Source organism: Columba livia, chromosome 1, assembly GCF_036013475.1.
Source record: "Columba livia isolate bColLiv1 breed racing homer chromosome 1, bColLiv1.pat.W.v2, whole genome shotgun sequence".
Taxonomy (NCBI): domain Eukaryota; kingdom Metazoa; phylum Chordata; class Aves; order Columbiformes; family Columbidae; genus Columba; species Columba livia.
The window spans coordinates 146,538,972-146,562,599 of NC_088602.1; the positions used below are offsets into that span (position 1 = coordinate 146,538,972).

Here is a 23,628-nt window from a genome sequence, read left to right on the forward strand (position 1 = left end):
GGCTGAACACAATTTCAGTTCCTACATAAAACAGTGTCCCGATGACCAATTTGTTACAGCCTTAAAGTGAGGAATGATCTGTAGCTGACTTACCTCTAAGACACACTTCAAAAATGCTTTGTTAAGAGCCAATAAATGTTGTGAATAAATATGAAACAACACCATTTTAAATGGCTTATGAAAGAGCAATGCACAGAATTAGAAGAGAAACCTTCTTAATCTGTTTATGCCAAAAGCGAATCTCAAAGCTCTTCCACCCCATGTCTCCTTGCGAAGACATCCAGCTGGTATGTTGAAGACCCACCTCTTGGTGAGATGTGCTTCATTGGGTAGCTTGTCTCTGCATACCTGATGCTGCAGTATGCATGTGCTAAGGAGAAATTCATCTTGGTGTATCATTAATTTTTATAATTGATTGCCTTTTTGAAGTCTTCTGTGCTGTCCAGACAGATTTAAATTATTCCTTGTCTGATTCTTTCATTCAGAAATTTATTTAGAACTTCCAAGAAGTTATACTGCTCTAACTAAAATAAGCACCATTCATTTTCCTGAGGATGTAAGTGTTGCTTTTTAGACCAGACATCATCTTTTGTTCTGGATCCGTTGATAAACTGATTGACTCAGTGAGAGATACTCTTCCCTAGATTTAGCACCTGGGAAATGTCTGCATGCCTTTTTATTCCATCTATTCATTAGCAAATGTACTTGATACAAATATATGAATTGTGCTAAATAAATGTAGATGGTTAATAACTCTGATTACCATCCAGATGGAATTGAGTTATGAAATACCAGTAGGCTTGGAATAAATAAATAACCTTTGGTATTTTTCTTGTAGAGAAGTCGTCGTTATGTTCTATTAATTTGTAGATACCACAAGTCAGTGACACAAACCCACAGTGGATATCTTTATCTGTCTACAGGAGTGGATATCTTAATAGCTTTTGTCTCAGCAGGTAGGACTGTAGAAATTCAGGGACTTGAGAACTGATCCTCTTTTCCCCACTGCCTCGTCTCTTCAGTAAACAGTAGAACTTTGTACATACCTGAAGCCTGTAGCCCATGCGACTTTAGCTGCATTTTTTGTGGTGGATTGTCTTTGGACTGTTTTCAAAATATTCTGTTCATCTTTACCAGAGACAGCATTACACAGGCCACCTTCTAATTAGCATCATCTTCTTATTTATATGTAACTTGGCCTTCTTGAAAACATGCTGGGTTTTTGGTGGTTCTTTCCCTAATTCTGAGTTTGACAGTTTCTCTTCAGTATGTTCTTCTGGCTCACCAGGACGTGTTGTGAAAGAGTAGAGAGGGAAATTCCTAGTTTGGAAACAAACTCTCTATGTAGCATTTCAGATACATTATCCTTTGGGAGACCCACAGAGCTGCAAGTGGACTTCCATTTATGTGTTTGTTAAACATGACACTGACTGAAGTGTCTAATAGAAAATCTTAAACTATCCATAGTCTTTGGGTTCTCTGATAATCCATTCAAAATGCAGGTACTGCATGCGGTTACCTGTAGTGTGATGATACATATGGACAGTCATTTAAAGCAAAGGGAAAATTATGAATGGAGATTATTTGAAATATTAAGTCTGTATTGATGTTTATCTCCTGTATGTCTTACCTACTCATATAGAGCCATTATATTATTTTTACAATATCTCTTTAAAATAGAATATCCATGTGTTTGAGGAGGAAGTGGTGGCTGGGAGGAGTGCGGAGGTCCTTCACAAAACAAGTGGTGGGAATGGAGGGGTTGGGCATGTACTTAGGAGGTTCTCTTAGGGTTAACAGTCTCTGCCTTGGGCTGTAGACAGTGCTTCAGTGCAAAAAAATTACTAATAGTGATTCGTCATCTCAAACTTTACATGCAGAGCTGTGTTGGCAAGGAACATAAGAAAGTTCCCATTAGTAAAAGGCGTAGGTATTAAATAAAAATTTTAGTATTGATACAGTTTTCCTGGCAAGAAGTAGCAGGGAATTTTAGCTTTTACCTCTTCTTTGGCAAAGCAGAATCAGGAAGAGGAATTCTGAGCTCATTGTGTCTTTGTACTCATTAGACACTCAAGTGGGGGTTTTGAGAGTTATGATGTTTCTTCTCTTAAACTGCCTATAGGCAGTTTTCTTGAATCATTCTCCTGTAAACAGATGGCAACACATGATCTGGCTGTCTCTGGTCTTACTGAACACGTTGTGTAGTTACTAGACTCGCTGTAAGGAAAAGAAGGATTACTGAAGCCTCCCTTGCAAGAGTTGTAGGCAGTAAGGCTGGGGAGATTTCATCGGGGAGGCTTCTACAGCAGCCAGAATTGGGAAGTCTAATGTGAAGCTAACGTTTGTTGTCGATTTTCCAGATCCTTGAAAAATGAGGGAACTTGGAAACACTATTTTCATCCTCCCTAGACCTACGTAGGAACTTCTTTCAATACTTCCCATAAGAGAATCCTTTTGTTTTGTAAGGAGCTTTATCTATGGTTACTAGAGTTGGTTTTGATACTGAAATCAAGAAATTGGCTTCTAAAACTTTGGTTTTTTTCAGTACTTTTAAAATTCCTTTGAGTTGTTGGCAGTCTTGCCACTGAGGTGTACTTCTTATACATGGACAATGTGCTTATATTACAAATGCTTCTAAAAATATGATGAGGCTGAAGTGTATGTATGTAGGAGTTTGTTTCTTCAGGTTTGTTAGGTAAGCAGGAACTGAGGTTATTGAAGTACCTTTTCTCATTTAAGATGACTGCTTCCAAAGTTTCGCATTTTTATCAAACGCATATTTTAATTTTTTTTTAACTTTTTTTTAAATCAAACCATTATTTAGAAATGTGTGTTTTTCCTACACTACTTTATAGAAAACAGCTTTATTTTTTAGTTATTTCTGGTTTTATTATTTGTAGCTTGGGAAAGAAAATGCCTTCTTCATATATTTTAGTGTTGCCTTCTGAACTGTGCTATGGAAGTGGATAAATGTGTTCAGTGGATTAATAGAGTCCTTGGTTCAGCTTTGAATTGGTTACTCAGCTGTTACCTATTTATTTTGCATAATTAAATCAACCATCTGTTTGTTGTGAAGGAATCAAGGTTCTTGTGTTTCTTTATTGTAAGAAATAAAGGGGGTTTATCTGTCAGACTAGTTTTTCTCCTAAAATCACTTACTAAGAATACTTGCTTTTCATTTAAGACATTGTGGCAGTATGGTTGTTTATTTTAGTGACTTGTTGTTCATGATACATTCTCATCACTGAAAATGTCTTTGGAGCAGACAAACCAATGAAAACTTGAAACTCCTTGAAACTTGTCAAAAAAATCACAGAATCAGAGAATGGTTGGGGTTGGAAGTGACCTCTGCAGATCATCTAGTCCACCCCACATGCTAAAGCAGGTTCACCCAGAGCAGATCACACAGGAAGATGTCCAGATGGGTTTTGAACATCTCCAGAGAAGGAGACTCCACAACCTCTCTGGGCAGCCTGTTCAGTGCTCTGGCACCCTCAAAGTAAAGAAGTTTCTCCTCATATTCAGATGAAACCTCCTGTGCTTCAGTCTGTGCCCGTTGCCCCTCATCCTGTCACTGGGCACGACTGGAAGGAGTTTGGTTCCATCCTCTTGACACTCACCCTTGAGATATTTATAAGAATTTATAAGATCCCCTCTTAACCTTAAATGCAGCGGTTAAGACAAGTAAGACAAGTGTTTATCTTTTGACCTGTGGTCCCTAATACAGATTTTGTTGTGTGGAAGGAAATAAATAAGAGAATCCATAGATGTCTTAGTCTTTTTGGAGATCTGAATCACAATTTCAATTTATTTTAGTTGTGTTAGGATGTAGCCAGCGCTTTTTTTTGTGTTGAATACAGTTGCTGTCATGTAATAGAGATTAGATATGGGGTATGATCTTCACTATCTAGCTGTGGGTGTTGGATTTGTGAACCTGAGAGCGTGAGCGAGGCCGCTGAAGACGCAGAACCTTGCGTCATGGGAGATCTCAGCCTGAGCGAAGCTGCTGGTGAGTCACCCCCGGTCCAAGCAGCAGAGGAGCACAGGGAGGTTATTGGATCCTGCCACTGCCTGGTGTCAACAGCGAGTCACGGATGCTTCTGCTGCAGGGAGAACGATGCAAATAGATTTTTGAGGGTTAAATTCTTCCTCAAAATAAATTATCAAATTATCAAATGTTTTGGGAAAATTAAGGTGTGTTTAGTGTCTAGATGTTACTTCATTATTATATCAGTAATACACAGATTTGTTTCCATGAAATTTATTTTTATATTTTATTTTCATTTTTCAGAAGACAATGCCCTTGAACTATTGCACTTAAAATAGATGCTAGAGATTGTAATAAAGTTGTGCTACTCATGTCTGTGTTACTATAGTGCAACTTTTTCAGCTTACAGTAAGATATTCTGATTATCTGTATGACAATACCTTTCCCTTTTTGGAGGGGAAAAAGCATCTCCAAGGAGAGATGCTTGAAGAGAAATAAAACATGTTGCTAGATTAAAGGATGTAGCCAAGAAAAGAGCAAACAAATTTTTGGACTCAAACCCTCTTTTTTATGGGAGGAAACGGGACAAAAGCAGCAACTTTCAAGTTGAGAGCAAATTGAGAAATTTTATGCTGAGTAATCCTACTCAGTTTCAGTAGAAGAAATTCTGGCTGGTAGCTGTATATAAGGAGAGGGATATTATGGCGGGAGTTCATTACAGTAACTAACTCCTGTAGGACAGAATTGTCTGTGGGATAGTGAGGAGATAGCTGTGGCCATGACATGGGAAAAAAAAATATGCAGTAAACCAATATTGAATTCTAAATGTCATAAACCAGACAAAATTTTGTTTTTAAAGTGTGCAATCAAGATTAATTCACCGTATTTGTTATTGACTTCTGTATAGTTTCAAAGATTTAATGCAAAAACAGTAAAGCCTAAAGAAGGACTCGAGTACTGGAAACTGTCTTTTGTTTATCAGCTGGTAGTTATCACCTCTCCATGCAAATCTTGTGCTTAGACCTTTAAACCATGAGAACGGTAATGCTTTCATGAAAGCCTTTATTCATTATTTATTGCTCTCATTCCTTTTCCGCTTTAACAGTTCGATTCACTGTTTGTATTGTGGTTGTGTTTAAGGGTTTGCATTGTATTATTCTGGTTGTTATACCAGCACATACATCAAAATGACAGTTGCTGCCTGAAGGATTGATAATGTATGTTCGAGGAAAGCAATGGTGAGCAAGTGATATGATTGTGATTTTTGACTAATGGAGCTGTGATTGCCTTGTTTGCTTAGGTGTTCTGCAGAGGTTTTTTTTTATTATTATTTTATCCCTAATCTTAACTAAGGAAAGGTGACATCTGTACGGTATTAGTCCCCTATTATAGATTCCATTCTTCTGACAGTAGCTGTGGTTTGAGTTTATAAATCGCTCTTCGCTAGTTCAAGTAGTGATTTTTTTTTTAAAGTTTTTTTTTCCACCTGTTCTGCATAACATACCATTTGATGCCATCATTAACTGGCTGTTTTTTCAGCTGCCATCACTTAAATTAAATTTTTAATTGAATCGTTTGTGGTAGGTTAATCAAGAGGAGGTACTCTATCTTTTCCTTGTAAAACTAATCAAACAATGAGGTTTAAGTTTTAAAGTAGCGTGTTGTGTTACCAGCTATCCTTTTACATTTATTGAATGGTGTATATCAGGATTTTTCATGAGTTCTTTTCTCGGAAAACAAAATCAGAATAATATGTGGACAAATTACTAACCGTGACCAGAAGAAACCCAGCCCCAAAACCATGCCTGCAATGGAATGTTGCACTTTAAAAGCAGCTTTTATTTTGTGATGTAAGGACACAGATGAGTTTAAAAGAATTGTATGACTAAGGTATGTAATCTGTGAAATTTAAACTATAGACATAGAAGTTGGTTTTTTTTGTGAAAATCAGATAAATTGAAATAAAAGTTAGAAAAAGGTAAAATTGTAGAAATCGTTTGTGTGCATAACTAGAAAAAGAGAAAGATTTTGGGGCTTGATGGATTTCTGCTTTGCGTATGTTGGACTAGTGTGTAGTTCCTGCTTTTCTGAGAATGAGATTCTGTGGATTTCATCCTAGACACCAAAGTGTAATTTTCCAGGTTCAGCACTGCCTCCTGTACAACGTTACCCCTACTACTCTGGAAACTGCTGAGAGTAATGTGCTTTCTGGGCAAGGATTTTCCATCCAGCTTTACTGCCTAACTCTATGTAATAACTAGGGACTGGCTGATACAGGTTTTGCTTTTTGTCTTCCCGTTTGTCACTGATGCTAGGTGTCATGTCTGCAGTTACCAGTTTAAGAAGATACTCTACATTTTTTTTGTTTGGGGATATGGATGTCGACAGCAATCAGTTAGTCTGTGGCAGAGCAAGGTGAGAAATAGATGTCTGCTTTCAGTAGAAAAGCGCATGAAGCAAACAAAGGTGGTTCTCTAATATCTTGTCCTCTAAGAAGAGTGTGTTTGTAATGAAAAGTTTCTATAAAGAATGAAGCAAAAACCATTTTTCCCCCAACACCAATACCAACAGCTCTGAAAGCTTAGGTACATATCTGGTCAGCGCTCATTAGTTATTATATGTGGACTCCAGCTGCATTGATGGGACTACGAGGAAATCTGAGGTTTGTCGTACCGGTTTAGGATGGGTTTGTCCTGGTAGATTAGGTTGGGTGGCTTGGGAGTCTGATCAAGGGGGAGAAACGTGTATGAATCTTCAAAAATTTGGGGCACTTCCTTTTAGTCCTGAGTTTATAAACTGTCCGATGACAATCTGCATAACGAAAGTATCTCAAGACAGTGTTACCAACAGAGTGTTTTAATGATGAGTAAAAAAAACGTTAATATGAGGTGAAATATAAGAGGAATGCAAGGATCGTGAAATTCAAGATTGTGACATGGTTTCTTAGTAATATGTTTCAGGGTTCCTGTGTTGATTAGGTGTACAAATCTTCTCTCTAGTAAAGCTCATCTGAGCTTCCATTTATCTGAGTGGAAGAAGAGTTGAACTCTGTTGCATTTGACTGCTATTTAACTTTTGGCCTGTTTCCTGACTAATTAGTACTGTCTGTAAAAGCTAGAAGAAAGTGGTGTGAGGAGAGGCGAGCATATGGGTTTATTTCTCAGGGAAATCACAGCAAATTTTTCTGAAGCATGCCTTAAACTTTGCATTTAAATAACTATTCATTGTTGGCCTTTATGCCTTGCACTGAGATGGACTAGAAATAGGCAGTCCCTTCCCTAATTCTTTCTAGGTTCCAGAACACACCCAACAGATAAGGAGAATTTAAGGCTTCAGAATCCACCTTATTCCATTCTCCTGAAGTAAAATGCGTAACATTAGACAAATGAGCTTTCCAGATTTTAAATGCTACAAGGCCTTCCAATTTATTTTTTTTGTGTTCTAAATTAGCAGACTTTTATAAAACATGTAGCTCTGAGATTAATATCTGTGTTGAGACACTTCTGCCAAGCTTAAGCTCTTGCTAGAATTGGTGGACTGGCACCTCAAACTCACAACAGGGAATTCCATTCTCCTTTCTGTCTTGACACATGATCATACAGATGTATCAACAGATTAGAATGCTTCTCTGAATAGTTTTTAAATGCAGGGCACTTCGTTACAAGATGATTTGCATAAATGCACTTGAACCAGAACCATAAGACTGTATTGTACAGCATTTCTGTCTGTTTTATCTCTGTTTTTGCACATTTTGAACAGTTACGTGTTCTCAGTCTGGTATATAAGAAGCAAGGGAGTTCAGTCATTGCTCTGCCAGAAGCCTAACAGCATGACATGCTGCTTGAATGACTGTGTGGTAATGATTCATGAGTAAGTAGCTCTTGAAAAGATTAAGAGCTAGTATTCGTTTAGTGAGAGATTTAACCTGAATGATTTTACCAGCACAGTCTATACCAACTGTCTGTTTTATTCCATGCAAGACTATTCTGTGTTAGGCAGTTTTATATTTATTACAACGAACTCAGATCTCCTTTACGTTCTTCCCTTCTGTTGATTCCTAGAGTGATGCACAAGGTTAAACTGGATAGTATTAAAGCTTTTCACTGACAAAGTCGTTCTAGCTGTCAGTCCCATTTTAGCTTGTCTGGTTCGTATTCTAATCAGATTCATTGTAAGAACCCAACTTACTGCCCCTGTTGGGTTGAGTGTTGGTTGACTGAGCGCTGCTGCCGGAGAGAATTTCCTCTTGTTTTGAAAACTCTTGTACCTAGCAGAAAGATGTCTGTGGGGAAGAGCCACTCTTCTATATGGAACTTTTCCATTTAGGTATTTTTGTTACATTCTAGGATCCAGTAAAGATTTCTGTAATGAAAATCCTTGACTTTGTACTTCCAAAGTAGCATGTGAGCCTAGTATCCATCACTACTATTGTGGTACATCCATGAGAAATTTGAATGCCTCTTAATCTGGTAGGTTGTGCTAGGCTTCCTCATTTCCAGAGCTATCCAAGTTCCTCTTCATGCTTTCCTGTAACTTACCTCTTGAACTCCCTTAAGGGAGGATTGTGTTGCCTCTTAAAGGTCACAGAAAGCTCCTTTAGGATGTAGTGTAATGTGCTGTGTTCTGCTTTGCCATCAAAGGCGCTGCTATCATTTCAACACAAGGCTAAGTGCCAGAACATTTTGACCAGAGGTTTTTTATATGTACTTTCACAGGAACAATGATTACGGCAACCATATTCTAAATTTATCCTGAAATTCCAGTACCGGATTTGATTTGCCTGTGTTCCCAAAATTATACTCAGCCTAAGAGACTTGACATATCCAGAAAAAAACCCCAACATTTTCAAGGCTGTTCCTTTGTGAGTGGCAGAGAGCTGAGAAGATAGCATGTATCATCTCAAAAAGCCACAGGTTTGAAAAGGCTTAGTTGAGTCTCACTGATGGTTGCTGCTGTTGTGAATTTTGTTAAAAATTGATTGCTGTTTTCTTCCTCCTTGCATTTCAAAGAAAATGAGAGAAGTTATGGAGATGGAAGGGATGCATATCTTCCATTTGGCAAGAACTTGCCTGTGAGAACTTGAAGTCCTAATCTTGTAAGATAGACTTCAAATGATTGCTGCTGTTGTGGCTGACTACTGTGCATGGATAACTCTAAAAAAGCCCATACTTCTTATTTCAAGAAGAGACAATGAATGAGGGTTTTTTTTTCTGTGTATAGCAATGCACAAATGATAGTCCTCTGCAGTAGCTGATGGTGTACCTGGGTACTGCTCTTGTTTTACCTATCATTTCAGGCCTTTTGGATTTTGGGCCAATTGAGTATAAAAGTCTGCAGTTGTTCCTTATTGTGGCTTAATACAAGAAAACAACATGCAAATGCTTTTGCAAGCAACTTGTTTTCCTTTCCCTGAAGAACTGATGATATGGCCAATATGAGAAGACGCAACACTTACAATTATTTATGGGATAGAAAGCAGCGAGGAAAGTGTATTGGAAAGACTATGAACAAGTAAAGCAAGAATGAAAGTATTACCATGACATAGCTAAATTGGTCCCATCTTCTTGTGAAACAGTGAGAGGAGATGTTGGGCCTACAGGGCCTCTGCAGTCTGGTCATCTGCCTAAGATGACTTTTGCCTTGCAAGGTTACCCTCTAAACAGCACAAGGAAAATTATAAGCAGCCTGGCAAAGTCTCATTCTACACCCTCTCTGTGCAGCTGAGAGGCAGCAGCCAGATTTTACTGTGGGTTATCTCCTTATCATGGTTGAACATTGTGCAAAGACCACCAGCAAGAACTTTCAGTGTGTCCCAGTAGAGCCTTATGTTGCTTATGAGATCCTGAATGTCACGTGTTCTATAATTTGACAGGGTCAAGTCCGTTGTGCAATCTTCTCACATTTATGGCCATATCTGGTCACCTGATGCCTCTCTTTTTTTTCCCTCAAGAAAATATTTTTAAAAAGCCAACAAACAAAACACCAATAAATTTCAGTGTTTTCAGATTGCTGGTGAGCCACTGTCCAGGTTTTATGGTTCAGTCTGAGGGAGTTAGCAAATATTTCATGTCTTCAGCTGAGCAGCTGAATATTGGGCTGTTGATGTCTTATCTGGACAGTAACTCGATTTGTGGAGGCACAGATTTGAAAAGAACACTTCCTGCTGTCATCATCAATCCATAGTCTCTGAGCATCAGGTAACCCGTGAGATCTTCTGCTGTTTCTTGCAGGTGAAGGATGCCACTATGCTGCCTTCTGGTTGACAGGAAAACTGAAGTATTGTGTTGCTGTGGGCAAGCAGAAGTTGCAAAGCTTGCTGATTTATATTTAAAAAATTATTTGAAGTATTATCAATTAATGTATCACAGCGTACCGTGTAGTAGACTGTCTTCAACAGTCACAAGCTTGAAGTATCCAAAAAGCTTTAAAGATCAGGCCTACTCATATTTTATACCCTTGTAGGGTACAGAGTTTATGCATACAAAGCAATAATTCAAAATATTTTGGTGAAAGTATTCTTGTGGGACCTGTGCACATGTGCTTTGAGATTTATATTGTAATCTCTCCAAACCAATTAGTATAGAAGAAGGTTTATATTTGTGTTTGGGGGGGTCACAAGGGGAGGGTGTTGTAGATAAAGTAGTCAACAGCTTTCTTGTGCTTCGATTTTTCATATAGTACTCTTTTCATTATCAATCACCAGCTATTTTTCCTTTTTAGAGCATAATGGTGATGTATGCTCATATCTTGGAAAATACTGAACACAAGTTTAAAGGTTGTGTAGCAGAGCACCTTTTATCTTGGATTGATTTCTTGCATCAGCTAATGGAAAGATACATTTGTTGTTCAAAACCAGATAGATAAACTGATGTTTTTCGTAAGTTTACTAGGTTTCCCTAATAGAGGTGACTAATAAGGATATGTTTTTGCAGAAAAGCTCCTGATCTATTAACAAAATGAATCATGTTTCATATAGATACTATTAATTTGAAAATATTAGACATACATATGTAAATGTTAAAATTCTCCTTCCTACAAGTGCCATAATAATTTCTAACTACTTCTGTGGGATGAGAGGTTCGTGAAAGCTGAATTTGGCACTTATTCCACAGATGCAACATTTAGAAGTAATCTATGCCATGGATAAAATTGGCCAAGTAGGTTGTATACACATGCAAAGCTGCATAAGATTGAATTCTACAAGTTCTGTCATGGCTGGCCTGAATGTGGATCAGTCTGATGTTTGTGTCTTGGCTTTTCTTTGAAGAAACCTGTAACACAGGATCCATTATAATCAACAGAGTTTGTGACAAAATAAGTTTGTGCTTGCTAGACAGGGGAGACAGAAACTGTAAGGAATTATCTTACAGCAATGTGTGAAACTGCATATATGCCGGGATGCTTGCTTCTTTAGCAACATAAGAGCAAATAATCAAAGCTCATATTTGTATATAAATAAAACATGATATTTAAGTAGTGTGATGCTAACCCAATTTGGACAGCCTAGTGGGAAACAGGGATTAAAATCAGTATGGAAATTATCGATTCCAATGGGAAATTCTGAACATTTGCTCTAATCCCCAAATGTCTGTTCTCAAGAAAGATGAGGGGCACTTAAAAGAATCTGGTTTCTGTGCTCCGGGATCATAGCATGCTGATACTCAAAGCGTGTGAAATGTTGATGCTACAAAGATTTGCATGAGGAAAAAAGCTTTTGAAGCACACCAAGCTACTAATGCAGATGTACTTTTGGAGAATGAGACACATGGTAGCTGGGACTAACTGTTATGACTTCAGAAATATTTACTATTAGCTATTAGACCATTTGTGATAACTGCCACAGATCTCAAATTGCTTCATCCCTTAGGAAGCCAGAAAACTGTCAGAATCATATTCGTAGTTCAAAACCTGATAAACTGATGTTTTTCATAAGTTTACTAGGTTTCCCTATGCTCAATCAGAATGTTTATTCTTATCACATGGATAAGTGGGCAAATGTCTTCAGAATAAGTTATATTTTTACTGTGCATGAGGTGTGCTATAGAAGCTGCCCATATACATACTTTGTTCCTTGAAAATATAAATAACTTACATTTTGCCTTGTAATATAAGCTGCGTCATGTTTACCGTAGCTAAAATCTTCCATGTGGACATTTACCACTGAATATTGTGTTTTACCTTGCACCCTTTTATATGGATGCACCTGTACACTTAGTATGAGGTAATTTCATTGCAGTTTTGATTCTTCTGTGACTAAAGGTTTATTACGTTCTTTCTGAACTTCTTACTTTTGGAGTTTAAATTCATTCCTGCTGGGTTGCCTCTGTTTTGTTGTGGGTTTTGGGTGTTGGGTTTTTTTTGTACAGACAGAGGCGAAGGAATCAGGCTGCTGCACAGTGCCCTATTAAACCAAATGAGTCATTTTGTGTGAGTCTCGTTCAGCTGACAGATGTATTACTGGCAACTTAAGCTCTTTATCTATAACACTTTTTTACCATCTTGCTCTTCTGCTGTCTCAGAGATAATGCAATGCATGGTTGTCTTTAAAATACAAGTCTCTTTCTTTGACTCTCACAAATTAAATCCTATTAAAATCATACCTGTGCACAAAAAAAAAAATCACTCATTCGTTTTAATTTAAACGAGGGTTTTGAAGCCTGTGATCCCTCTTACAGGGAATATGTAGCATTTCTGGAATCAGCAAGTTCTGTTTCATCACAGCCCTGCTGGACACCTGACATTAGCCCTTTTTTCAGTTTCTTTGCGTGGGCTGCAGCTGAATGTCAGCAGGGACTCCCTCGGCCAGCCAGGCCTTTGCGTCTGCAGGGCATTCAGCAGAATCTATTTCCCAGAAATGCCGCCAAAACATTAACTCTTTGAGAATGGGAGAGAATGATTTCCCACAGCGACCAAATCCTATTCTAGCGTTTGGCACGCGATCCCTTTTTGAGCTTGGTGTGGCTCATCCTCTTACAAATGTTTGAAATGCTTTCATTGTGAAGAACGTGAGAGGGATTGTCATAATGCAAAAGTTTGTAACAGTGCATGTGGATTTGCTGGCAAGAAAAGCACCTCTAAGTTCTGTTATTTTCTGATGCTGTACATTTGAGGGTAGACCTTACTAAATTGTCCTGCTGACATAAAATATATTGTAATTATTGTACCTTTTCTTTCCAGGGTAGTAGCATCATAGTAATGATGATCTGAAGACAAAAATAAGGCAGTGTTTGTAGTTACTACGAGTATTGATACATCTATTTCAGACCTCGGAGGGCTTTTGTAGCTGAAAGATTGTCTCTTTCCCAACTTTAAAAATAGGTAGCTGAATAATTAATAATTAGCTGTAAACTGGCATCTTCAGAAACCTAGTTTTTGGTCAATTAACACATTACATCTGTGTCTTTTAAAATTCTTTTCTGGGTTGGATGCTGAAAAGTGAATACAGAAATATGTGATATGCTTCCAAAAAATACAAACCTGTCTTATGTCTTTCCAAGCATTTACTGTTTTCTACATGACAAACAGCTCGATCACTGAGCAGATTTGCAAAAAAACCTGCCAAATACGTGTACATCGTAAAGCTGTCATTCAATACAGAATGTAGTGGTGGTGTGGGTTAACAGCAGAAGTAATCAGGAAATTCGTAGTAGCTAAGTTTCTAAATAATGTTTTTAAATAAACTGTTATTGAATCTACTCATTTCAGTAAAACTTCTGTTAGGAAAAATATTTATTCCCTCTGGAGTGGAATTTCTGGTTAAAAATTAGCAAAGAGTGAGAAGAGATGAACCCATGAGCAGAAAATAGACTTGGTCAAGGATGCTTACTGGGAGATGCTAAAGGGCCTCTCAGTTAATTCAAAGACCTTGAGCTGAAATTCATCTTCCTTTTATGGCACTGAGATTTGAGAGAGGTAGGTTTAAATTCCTAAAGCAGTTATTATTCAGATGTTTATACAAAGCAGAATGTCTCTCAGTCCCTTCTGTGAGACTATCTTCTTCTAGATCCACCAAAGAATAGCTTGTTGTCTGCTGACTAGAGCCTCATTTGGGATGTGTGAAGATGATGAGTAAGTGCTTGAACCTTTATCTCCCAGACTGAAGCTCTTCTAACACACCCCTGACTATTATAGTAGGACCTCTCTTTTTCACCCTGTCCTTTCCATCAAACCATATTCTCTTGTTCATGAATATTAGAGTCTTCAATGTTCTCCTAGCATAAAACGAGAATTTTTTTAAGTCAGTGAGCTTTGCAGAATGTAACAACGCTTTCCACCTCACTGTGACACGTTTCTGCAACATGGGGTCATATAATTGTGTGTTACTTTTTCCTTTGTTTCTGGGAAAGAATGGGTTCTTCTAGTCATTTTTGCTGATTTTTGACAGGCACATCTTGAATGTACTGAATTTTTTCTCGGTATTCCAGAAAATAAAATAATTTCCCTGGTTAACCTACTTAGAATTTAAATCCAGGAGATTAAGGAGAACTGAACTACACAAGTGTTCAGTGCTCAGGTGCCTTGCCTCTGTTGCAGAACTCACAGTTCTAATTTAGGCATTCAGCCTTCTTGAATAAAGTATGGGATGAGTTATGTGTCTGATTGCCGTAGTTAGGAAGGCTTTATCTGCTGTGTGAATAGCTTAAATCAGGCAACCAAAACCAGACAGACAAATGCATATTGGAATCTCAAACACCATAGCTTGGTAGGTCAAGCTCTGTCTTGCAAAGATGAGTGTGGAAATGCTTTCTTTAAAAAGCGTGTCACAATTTAATAATTTCTTCCAAAACCATGCTAGTAGCAATGGCTGCCTCCTTTTGATCTAAAATGTAGGGCTAGAATGCAGGTCTTGGCTGTAGAGTATCAATTAAATTCCTTTTTCTTTCCAAGTATGTTGAAATGCACGTCCCTTGCTTCCTGTGGAATGTTAAGATGATAAACACTTAAGTTAATTGGAAGGATTGCTCTTCAGGTCTTTCTGTTCTTACATGTTCTACCAATTAGAATAAGAAGCTGTGCTCTCTTTAGTATTTTCTGTCAGTCCTGCTGAATTTTTAATAATTCATGCAAAATGGCAAAGCTTCAACAGGCAAAGCTGCCTGCGGCAAGGTTCCCAAACTCACTGGTGTACTGATAGGTACGTTTCATTATCCTGAGACTGCAACAGCAGGACTGCTTTGTGAACCAAATACAAGGAGCTTTTGTATCATTGCTTGTAGTCATACTGTAGGTTGGAAACTCATCCAAACAACCTGCCAAGGTGTGGGAAATGTGAGTTTGAATCTTTTTGGGTGGAGGCGAAGATTGAATCATGTTCTGCTACTTACAGATGTACATTTTGTGCTGCTGGATGAAAGGCGAACTTTGTCCCTGCTAGAGCCCAGTTAACAAACTTCAGGTTGCCTCATGGAAGTAGTACAGGCAGAGGAACATCTGGTAGGAGGTTGCGTTTACACCTTGGCCTTCTAGGATTTACATTTGAGGTGAACTTGAAGGGGCTTGACTCTGTCAAGAGAAAAGTACGTCGGGCATAACCAGCAGGACACATACTAGAGAACTGTGCTCACAAAAATACCTTTGTAATTTGCAGGTGTAGTTATAATTTGTTGTGAGGCTTAAAGATCGATTTTCATTCCTTGAAAAAACAGGCAATCCTCAAGGTGTGAAATAAGAGCAGTAAGCTTCAAGCAAAGTACAGGATCAACGTAATTGTTTTGACTTTAATTATGTTACCTTTATTAGACTATTTAAGAAAAGCATGATTGGTACTTACTCAGCAGAGTATGACATATCCAAGCTCAGGGGTATTAAAAGTATTTTTACTTGTTTATTTCTAGACAAGACAATTCAACAGTATTTTTCAAGTTCAATTGAGGTCTCTTATTAGGTTCTAGAAACAGGATTAGAGAGCATCAGTGGCTAGTATTGCATGAACTTGGAAAGTATTTTGCCTTTTTGGGGTAGTCACTGATTTAGAAGTGAAGTCTAAGAAGTGGATGAGAAGCTAGAGCTAGTAAGACTGGCCAGCTCCTTCAGACTGGTTTATTTATGATGCCAGCCAATAAAGGGCATTGTTCCATTCTGAAAATCTTAGAAAATTTTTGGAAAGCAGAGAAAAGAACCCATTTTGCATACATCTTGCATGTTGGAAAGGAGTGGGTGTCAAAAAGCATAGAATAATTTTCTGTGGTGTATTTTCCAGTTAACTTTGCACACAATGAATTTTGGTCTCAGTTGAGCGGTGCAGAGAACAGTGATAGTAATTCATAACCTTCATGCTAACCCTTCCTCTTGCCCCACTTGTTCATTTTTTGTGGGAAACTGAATTCAAGGCAGCTGCTGACCACTTTTGTTGGTGTTCCAAACCCTCTTGTCTTTATTTAACAAACTGATGGATACAAATAAATACTGTTTGTCACTGCTATAAAATTCTATTCCATTTCTGAATCATATAATAGATTTTGGTTCTCTGACCTAAAAATTGCATGGAGGCTTTTCCAGCTTTGGGGGAAATAATTTCTGTGGGTCTGAGACATAGTTTTTGCATGTATAACCTGAAATAAGATTTCACAGCAGATCAAATGGTAAAAATGCAGGAGTTTGGTTGTGGTGATTTAGTCCATTGATGTTTATAAATAACCCAAGTTTTATTCTGGGCACCACTGAGCAGAGGAAGTAATTTCAGATAGTAGATGATGAGGTTGTTCGGAAGCGGCTCTTTTCTCGCCCGAGAGAAAGGAAGCGCTGAACTGGCAGAATGTAGAGAGGCAGGTGGAAAATTTGGAATTTGTTTGTTAGTTGGAGGAACAACACACAGCTGGGCTATGGATAAGTAAGGCTTCTCAAATACAGACAGAATTATCTTGTGTGTGTGGAATTGTAAAGTTATATCTAGTGAGGGTGTTTAAGTTGAGTGAAACTTAAGGATATTCTCCTGCTACTGCTGTTGTCCTGCTGACTTTGTTGCTGTATAGGTACAGATGAGGCAAACCTTGTCATGAATGCCCTTTTTCTCTTACAGCGTGATAAACATGCATTAATTGAACTGATGTAGTAGTTTTGATTGCCTACCTGCGTGCTGGCACGTTTGTGTTAGTGGCTCATTTTTAAGGCTTAGATGTTGTCTGACATTCTCATTTTGACTATGATTTGGAAAAATTGCAATACATGAAAATTGAAATCTTTAAGAAGAAAAAAAAAAGGGAAAAAATGTGATTTCTAAAACATTTTCAAAATTCATATTGATTCCCTTGAGATATTTCTTTTTGTATACTCCTAAGTGCTGACTTGAAAATAAATCTGAGTGTCCACCAATATATAAATACAATGTACCTTTTAGAAGAGAGTGATTAATTATCCTCTCACCTAATATACCTGTGCTATGTTATCACACAGGTTCTATAACCTGAAGCAGGGGTCTGAAACTCATTTTCACCAGGGGCCTGACCTAAAGTGTAGTTTTAGATTACAAGAATTAGTAAATGCCAAATATTATGCTATTGAAATAGAAGAAAAGACAACTGCAGCATTGTAAATCAACTCCAAAGCTATGCATTTAAGCTGATTTCAGTTTATACTCGTACTATAAAGAATGGTTCAATTTTCTTCTCAACCAGCTCCTTAACTATGTGTTCCCACCCCTACTTTGCACCAGGATCAGCACTGGTGTAGCTGGATGGGAGATCTGGCGGGAAAGACTTTTTGTTTGGTTTTGATGGGGCTGGTTTTCAGACACAGGTGAAGTTTTGATCTGGTTGTCAGCAGCAGCCACCTGAGGAAGGACAGAGATCTGGACTGTTCCATTTAGTGGCAACGTAGACTTGGGTGAGCTCATTGTGAAACAACACCTTTAGTTTTGTGAAGTTCTTCTTAGGCCAGAACACAAAAGGAAAACTTCTTGGTCTAAAGTACTGACTTTGTAAAGAAAATGGAATTGGACTGCTGTTATGCATCATTCTGTACAACTAAACTAACCGTTAAAGTTTCTAAACCAGGTTAATGGTAGGTAACTGTGCTGCAAATACAATCTTCTGTTGTCTTTTCATAGAATCACAGAATGCTTGAGGTTGGAAGAGACCCCTGGAGGTCGGCTGGTCCAACCTCCCTGCTGAAGCAAGGCCATCTACGGCTGGTTGCCCAGAGCTATTTCCAGGCAGCTTTTTAATATCTCTGAGGAATTTTACATAACAATTGTGATAAATATAGTCTAAATATATTCTTGAAGTAATACTTAAACCCAGATCTTTTTACATCTCCTCTTTTCACAAATATCTGAGTGAAATGAAGTACTTGGATTTATGTCATACATTAATTTGTCACCATCTTTACATTACAGACCTTAACAGTGTGTCTCCTGCGTCAGGCTTGATAATAGATTAGAACTGATACTATCTAACTAGCACTTTAGTCCTACTGAATACTAGAAGTAGCTGTATTGCAGACACTGATTTTTGTAATATGAAGGTAGACCCCTGGGATCAATTCATGTAACTTGTTCAAATTCAGACTAAATGGTAAGCATGTCTTATCATTCGGTGCATACCTCACCCCTGGTAATCAGATCTTTGTTCAATGTGATAGTACTTCTGCATTACTGTCTTAATACTTCTGTCTTGCAGAGGAAAAAATGGATGTTTATCTAAATATGAAGTGAGGACCTTTTTCTAGGCAAGCTGTACTGCTTCTATATTATCTCACTACATTAACCCACTGTATTCAGTTGTTGAGACAGGATTTATCGTCTTGCAAAACCACAAATTACTGCTGATCATTTGATTTACCTCACACCCCTCTTTATAAGGTGGTAATTTCCGTTCTGTACTAAAATCCTCCTGCATAAAATTTTATGATGTGACCCTTCTCCCCAGTCAGCATATATCCAGTTTTCTATAGTTGTGGTTACTCCTGACATGATGAAGTTTCTTCTGTAAGTCAGCTGGGAAATCTGTGCTACATGTAGTGTTAGTATGGAAGACCTTAGGAGCCTTCATGGCTGACTTCATTTTATTAGATGGTATGTAAATTCTAGTAGTCACGTGTCCCTCTACTTTGTTAGAATAGTAATTCTAGTCTAGGATTTCTTATGCAGAATTCTTTGTAAGGTAGGCAAACATTTGGAGAAAAAAAATATTTTAAGCTCTCAGATTACTGACAAATGCCTACTGACATTTTCCCATTTGAAAGAGTGACTCAAGTTGGTGGGAGAGTCACCCAAGTAAGAGGTTTCTAGTGTTACACAACGTGTACCAGGTGTAAAAGGAGGGACTTGAAATTTCTGTAGTATAACCCAGTTCCACGGCAATTCTGCTTTCAAAAAACAGTGTTGATCTGTCAGTGTTGTGGTTTCCTCTTGGTTGATGGTTCAGGAGGACTGTTGTGGATCATACTGTTCTCTTTATATCTCCAGTGGAGGGAATCCTCTGATTTTATTTATTTATTCTTCTAGCATATGCAGATGACTATCCAGGCTCTCCAAGATGAGCTTCGGATCCAGCGGGACCTGAACCAGCTGTTCCAGCAGGACAGCAGCACCAGAACCAGCGAGCCCTTTGTGGCGGAGCTGACAGAGGAAAACTTCCAACGGCTTCATGCAGAGCACGAACGCCAGGCCAAGGAACTCTTCCTGCTACGTAAAACCTTAGAAGAGATGGAACTGCGTATTGAGACACAGAAACAGACCTTAAATGCACGTGATGAGTCCATCAAAAAGCTGCTGGAGATGCTGCAGAGTAAAGGTCTGTCAGCAAAAGCCACTGAGGAAGATCATGAGCGGACAAGACGGTTGGCTGAGGCAGAGATGCACATGCACCACTTGGAGAGCCTTCTTGAACAGAAGGAGAAAGAAAACAACATGCTGAGAGAGGTAAGTGACCAAGCTCTGGGTTCATCTCCGATCTTAAGTTCTTCTCTGTCGCCTCTCCATTTTGCAACTGTAAGGAAAGAATCTTTCATCTTCTCTGTGGGCTGTATTTTACATTGCAGATGTGACAGAATTTGTCCCTATTTAAGAACTTCTTTATGGCTTCCTTGCATGTGCTTTCTGGGGTTTTGTGCTTTAGGCCCTGCTTCCCCCATATGAAGCTCTGGAGGTGAATTGTCGCACAGACTGTAAAAATCATTCTTCCATTCTATTTTAGTTTGAGAGAAAGTAGCTACCTGTATTTAGGAGAGAGCAGAGAGAAATCTTTGCAGGAGTAATGGATGATTGCTCCACGGTTTCCATGGAAACAGTCATCTTGCTATGAAGGGTATTTGATAAAACTATTAGCTGCCCTGGATGCACAGCCAAAAAAAAGATTACTTAAAGGGACATGCTACACACATAGTAACCCCTCTCCCCCCATCCCTCTGAAAACAGGAAAGGTAAACTATTATTATATCTGTATTCCACCTTAGAGGAGTACAGTGGCAGGCATTCTTCACTATTAATCATCCCAAACTAGTTACAATAAAATATAGGCTGCATAAAAGCATAAATAAAAGCATAAAGAAAAATAAAAGAAAATAAACGAGTTGTTGTGTAGCCAGTGTCTTTAAATTTCTTGATATTTTTAATTGAATTTTCCTCTCATCAACCAGTTCCTATATTAACTTCCAAAAGGCTAGTAATTCAGCACGTGTCGTGCACATATACATGTAGGTACGTATATGCGTGTATTCACTAATTGTAAGATTTTCTGTAAAGATTATTTCACAAACATCTGTAGCTTGAATGCATGAACTGATAGCTATACATGTACGTGTAGTATGGGTGTATGATTCTAATGAACTGGTTTGGGCATTGTATGTCTGTATTGTGGTTCAGAGTTTTTTTTGAAAACCTGATGGAAAACACAAGATTTAAGCGCCCTTTCTAAGAAATCAGGGAAGCAAGGCACAGAGGTTTTTGAGACGAGTGCTTGCAGCAAATTAATGCTTCTTAATACCCCTTATTCATATGTTTTCCATGGCCTGACCCATTGTACTTGTGCTTTTACAAGCATTTATGTAAGAAAGCTAGAGCCCATTGCGTTTCTGAGGCAGATTTAGGCCAGATTTATTTTTTTAGAGCAGTAATCTCTTGAGTGTCTGGAGTGAAGATAATATGATTCCAGAGTTTCTACACTACAGTTTTTCCTTTATTTAGCAACCAATGATAATTCTGTTCCAGTTCTTCTATCTATTTCAGGAAGAGCCCCAAATGGCTCTCATTTGTTTCTGCTTTAAGTCCAGCAACATAAATGAAAAGCTAGCAGGAGCTGTGTAATTCTTTTAGGAATGCGGTTACGTATGTTTCTGCTGCTGCTGAGTAGCCATTGAGAGATAAGAATTCTTGTTTCATTCACATGTATCTGAAAATCATCAATCATTTAAGTCCTAGCCTTTATTATAAAAGTTTTCCTGGAGAGCGTAGAGATTACTTACTAACTTTGAAACTGCAAATGCTGTTTATCTAATATTTAAAGTTAATTACTCCTTGCTGCTCACCCAGCTCTAGTGCATCGAGAAGGGTGAGCTGGGTATACTGTAATTTGTAGCTCAAGCCATTGATAGGTGTGGGATCCAGTCTTGAAGCTGAGCACCCTTAGTAGCCTTGGAAACATGGTGCCATGTGAAGAGATGCCAGATTATCTCCTGTGGAACTGTGTCACATCAGGAACGGTTTTGTTAGTACTCGTGTGTTATCCTTGAGCTCTGAGCTAAGTGAACTCAGTCTTGTCTGCATGAAGCAGCATTGCTGTCACTGTTCCACACTTGGAAGTTGTCTCTGTGCAGAATCTCTTAGATACGTCTGCATCACCCCCCTCAGCTAATCTTCCATTATGTGTTTACCTGTATTTCCATAGTTTTAGGTTATTTTAGCCCTTTGCTACTCTAGATACTAATTATGGAATTTTTGAGCTGCCTTGGAGAAATCTACTTTTGTGATGGTTCTATATCTAGCATTCCCAGTATCTGGAAAGGCATGCTAAACTCTTCTTTAAATACTGCTGTTAAAAGAAGGATTGGTATCTCAAAGGGATTTGCATGCGCTTGGGAGCTCGATGTTTATAGTTCATGTTCTAACACATCAGAAAAGCTGAGAAAACTTCAATAGCAGTTTTGACCATCTTAGCTAAACCAAGTTCTGAGTTGTCGGAATCCACTAGTACTGTTCCTGATTTTACAAGTGTATTAGACTTCTGTTAAAAATCTGTGATGGTAATAATAATAAAGATCTGCATCTTGAAGCAAAAAGGTATCGCTGCATTTTTCAGCTTTGAAGCCTTCATGTAATTCAAATGCGTGATGTTGAGACTCAAGGTCATCAGATGGTTTCTCAGACAGACAGTGCAGATGTGCTGGCCAGCCGCCTGACCTTGAAAATTAAATATGAGTTCATTCATTTTTTTTTTCACTTGTTACTGTGATTGTACCAAAGACTGCACTAATTTCCTAAGGAAAGGAAATTCTTAAGACAGCCCAGACCTGTGTTTCTGATAAGATCATTACCAAGGAATGGCTGCGCTGGTGCAGGCCAACGATCCTTTTAGTCCGGGAAAGGGTAGGAACAAGGCAAACGTGATACTTCTCTGTAATACTGTCCCATGTTCCCAACTATTTACAGATGAGGGTTTTCTTGAACTTTTTGTGACTTGTCCATTTAGTATCCTACATGGATCTGCCATCCGAGTACGTGGTCAATGTCTTGAGCCTGTGTAAACTTTGGCAGCTGTAGCATCATTTGATAATTAGTTCTACAAGCCTACTATTTGTTGCAGGAAGAACCTGCCTCATTTCTTTTGAGTTTGAACCTGTCTCCTTCATTGACAGCCTCTTCCTCTTGCACTGGAAGACACAGTGATGGGGTGAGTGATTGCTCCCAAGACTCTGTGCCACTCACAGTTTGAGAGTTGTCATATCCCTTCCAAGTTCTGTCTTTTTCCAGGCTGAAAAGTCTAACACTGCTTAATTGTTCCTCATATAAAAGATGTTGCACATCTTCGATCATCACCCAGAGCACTCTCTTGGTCTCCCATATCCAGATTATGAAATGGATTCTTCTGCAGATAGTGAGAGGTATCTCCATAAGCAGTCTGGCTTTCTGGGGCTTTTCCCAAATGTCCTGTATTTCAGGGAACAGTCTTTCCATACAGGTCCATAGCAAAGAACCTGTATCCAGCATAGGCTGTATTTGGCACCTCAGTGAGACAGAGGACAGTCTGTCATTAACACAAAATAATGAAAAATTGAATGTCTCATTGACCATCTGAATTACAGACATGGACCTGGATGCCATGAGTTCAGCAGATGACAGTGTGGCTGCATCACATTCTTCTGCCATAGAAAACAAGCCTAAACTTCATAGCTTATAAAAAGCGGGCTGCTATTTTGAATACCCCTTCTTAAGTCTTACTGAAAATTATTCACATTATTGTTGGTATTCTAGACTTAACTTTCAAAAACAAGATTACTGTCATACCAACAAGAAATACTTGATGAAATCCAGCAGCTGGACTACAGCTTCCAGAATAGTTCCGAAGTTGCATTAACTGCCACCTCATTGTTCCAGACTCACCTGTTGCAAAATTATCAGTGATGGCAGTGACAGCTCATAGCTCTAAAGATGACAAAGCTTGCTGTGCTCTTTTTGAAAACCTCCCTGCTCCCTCTCCTCCACAAAG

General features: G+C 38.5%; 1 protein-coding gene across 24 annotated transcripts in view; it reads left to right on the forward strand.

Moving 5' to 3' along the window:
- ERC1 (ELKS/RAB6-interacting/CAST family member 1) overlaps positions 1-23,628 on the forward strand; it is a 293,279-nt gene that overhangs the window by 47,105 nt on the left and 222,546 nt on the right. For all 24 annotated transcript variants that reach the window (XR_010467217.1, XM_065035804.1, XM_065035905.1 and 21 more), the window contains exon 3: positions 19,431-19,847. Coding sequence is in view for 23 of the 24 variants with exons in the window: in XM_065035804.1 (XP_064891876.1) it covers positions 19,431-19,847 (417 nt within the window). In the remaining variant the exon portion in view is untranslated. The remainder of the gene's footprint in view (positions 1-19,430; positions 19,848-23,628) is intronic.